Source organism: Crocodylus porosus, unplaced genomic scaffold (genome assembly GCF_001723895.1).
Source record: "Crocodylus porosus isolate Cpor-Errol unplaced genomic scaffold, CroPor_comp1, whole genome shotgun sequence".
Lineage (NCBI taxonomy): Eukaryota > Metazoa > Chordata > Crocodylia > Crocodylidae > Crocodylus > Crocodylus porosus.
In genome coordinates this window covers 177,284,910-177,287,983 of record NW_017728886.1, presented here as the reverse complement: position 1 = coordinate 177,287,983, position 3,074 = coordinate 177,284,910, and the positions used below count along the sequence as shown (strand labels likewise).

Genomic DNA, 3,074 nt, shown 5'->3' with positions numbered 1-3,074 from the left:
GACAGTAAAGAAATTCTTCCTTATGTCCAGCCTGAAACGGTCTTGCAGAAGTTTGTGACCGTTTGACCTCGTCATCCCTTGGGGTGCTCTGGTGAACAAACATTCCCCCAGATCCTGGTGGTCACCCCTGAAACAGGAAGAAGACTGATTAGTGAAAGAATGAGCTACGGTCAGCTACTATGCCAGCCCTGGATCTTTCTCACAATTTGTTTTTAAAATTCTATTTTCATATTTTACTTAATGTATTTTATTTTATTGTACATGCATGCACCCATTATCTAAGATTCAGCTGCTATACATTGTGGGCAGGGGGCTGGACTCGATGATCTTGCAAGGTCTCTTCCAGCCCTAATATACCACACACTCCATAAATTCAATAGATAAGTGAGAAAATATGGTAATAGCAGTTTCTGCCTCTGCATGGGGCAAGTAAAAGTAACACTGCACAAGAGCCATCACAGTGAAGTACAGAGGGGTTCCCTAGCTTCTCTTCATGGACACTTTCTCTTTCCCCTGGCAGAGGCTAATGCTGCAGAAGCTGCTGTTTATGCTGAGAACAGAGGTCTTCTGATGTCTCATTTGTGGTGCCTTAACATTTTATTAAGGTGCTGGAACTGCTGAGCAAAAAGACGACTTTACCCTTTGTTGTGACACATGACTGGGAAATCAGTGGTGCAGCAAAGGGTGGTCATATATTCTGCTGCTTTATTGCGACAGATGTTTATTACCTTTGTGGCACTTTCCCTGCTGAGCCTGCTGGTGCTAGCTGGGTGTAGAGAAAACCTTATTTTCCTACTGCCACCAACCCACGCTATGTTTCTGGGGCAGTGGGGAAAAAACTGCTTTGCTGTTCAGCCAGCAATCTGGGTGATGATATCAAGGGTAGAATAAGGGGTGATGTGTGCTTTGTCTAGTCACCCATATCACAGCACAGCTGATCCTCTTCTTTTGGCGATGTCTATTTCTAGCCTTGGTTATCAGTATCCTTCCTATCAGTATCTTCAGAGAGAGATTTTTTCCTTCGTTCTGCCTTTCTGAAACAAGGTGCTGTATCTTATTTGGGAATGTGTTATATCTGTGAAATAGTCCTTCTGTTGATGAAAAACTCATGTGCAAGATAACTATACAGGACAAACAGTAAAGAAACGTGTAATAGAGGGGTATCCACAAAAATGAACCAGAGAATAGCAACTCATGTAAATTAAGCTATTGCTGTAAAATATTACATGATTGAACATGTTACTTTTTATCTCTTACTCTTATCATATGTGATGTTTAGATTATAAATTGTCTGTAGCAAACAACTATTTTTAACTTTCTTTTACAGCACTTAAAAGATGAAACACTTAAGATATTACTGTAATAAGTGTCTGTGGTATGTTGAAAGTAATATCTTTCCTTCGATTTGCAGAATTTTTGTATGGAAAAAAAAACCATTGGTTGCTTTTAACTAAAGGGACAAGAGGAATAAAATTAACAAAGATGGCTGATTTAACCAGGGTTGCAGAACAAGATTTAATGAAGAGCTCAGTTGAAGAAGCAGATAAACCAGCTTTGGTGGCAGAGCCTCCTGCCAATTTGGATGATAATAGTTCAAGTTCAGGTAGAGGGTGTTTTGCTGAAAAAGAAAAGGAAGATACTGGTGGTCATCAGCCCAAGGTTTCAAGAAATAGAAAACGTGAATTTGAAGATGATTCTAGAAAAGTAGTAAGTATTATCTATTTTGAGTTGTATATGAACAGTAGGTGAGGATTCAAATCTTTATTTTTTTTTCAAAGCCTGGGTTTAATAAGATTTGTCATAGTAATATAATCTCATAAACCACCAAATGGAAACATTAATTGTGTACATCTTTCAAACACTAGTTGCAGATGCTACTTTGGAACTAAAGGAAGGGAAAGAAAGATAATAGAATGTAACTCTAAAATTTCTGAGATCTTGGAATATCCCAGGTCTGAAAACAAGTGCTGTGATAGAACATACATTTCTTGTGATTCTTAAAATGTCCACGTTTAAAATGATAACTAGTTCTTCAATCTAGCAAAAGTTTAGGATTTTTGTTTTCCTGGCATTGATCCAGATCTGTGGACAGTAAGTCCTGGGCCTTTGTACAATATGATTTTTTTTTTTTGGTTAAGTCATCCTACATGGTAGTATGGTATCCTGCACTTATTGTAATATCAGTGTGTAGTAGGGCACTAGGGTGCCTGCTACTGATAGTAGTAATATGGGCTCAGCTGCCACTCACCAGGGCAGCACAGGTGGGTTGCGAAGACAACCAAGTGGGTCAGCTGACCAGAAGGGGGCAGGGCCTGGCCTTTTATAAACAGCAAGGCCGAGGCCAGAGGCAGTTCCCCTCTGGCAGCCTGAGGAGCTGGAGCTCTGCTAGAGTAAGCAGGGCGGGCCCAGTAAAGAAGCCGGATGGCTTCAGCAGTGTTGGCATGGTCATATGGGGTGGAGAGGACCCTGACAGGGATATGGACGAAGGACAGCCAGGTTGGCTTAAGATTTGTGTTATGGCCAAGGGGCTTTGTGTTTTCTGTTTTTGGTTGTGTACAAGACCGGAGGACCAGGCGAGGCTGTAGGGGTGGAGGAGGCCTCATAGGAGCTCCCCAGCAGGGGGGCGTTCCTTGCGCCTGAGAGGCCACTGCGTTTTGGAGTGTCCCGACCTGGGCCCCTGTGTGGGCGATTATTGGGAGGAGCCCGGTGTGGGTGCTGGCGAAAGGCCCCAGTGGGGCACAAGACCCAGGAAAGGGTCTGGGGGCCAGGTAAGGCTGAGGCTGCCTGAGCCCCAATTGGGAGAAGCCCAGTGGGCGTAGGACCCAAGGAAGGGGTCTGGGGCCAGGTAAGGCCGAGGCCACCTTAGCCCTGATTTGCAGGGAGCCCAAGCAAGGCCCCAGTGCAGGTGGGGAGCGCGAGGCATAGGCCCCGGTTGTGGGGGGGGGCGAGAGCGCGAGGCACAGGCCCAGAGCGGGCGACGGTACAAAGGCAGGCCCAGAGCGGGCGACGGTATAGAGGCAAGGCCCAGGGAGGGCAGTGGTACAAAGGCAGGCCCAGAGCGGGCGACGGTATAG

General features: G+C 45.1%; 1 protein-coding gene across 1 annotated transcript in view; it reads left to right on the top strand.

Annotated features, from left to right (window-relative positions):
- The window catches only part of RNMT (RNA guanine-7 methyltransferase), a 28,550-nt gene that overhangs the window by 2,149 nt on the left and 23,327 nt on the right, over window positions 1-3,074 (top strand). The window contains exon 2 of the mRNA XM_019545451.1: window positions 1,412-1,707. Within this exon, the coding sequence (XP_019400996.1) occupies window positions 1,483-1,707 (225 nt within the window). The 5' untranslated portion in view covers window positions 1,412-1,482. The remainder of the gene's footprint in view (window positions 1-1,411; window positions 1,708-3,074) is intronic.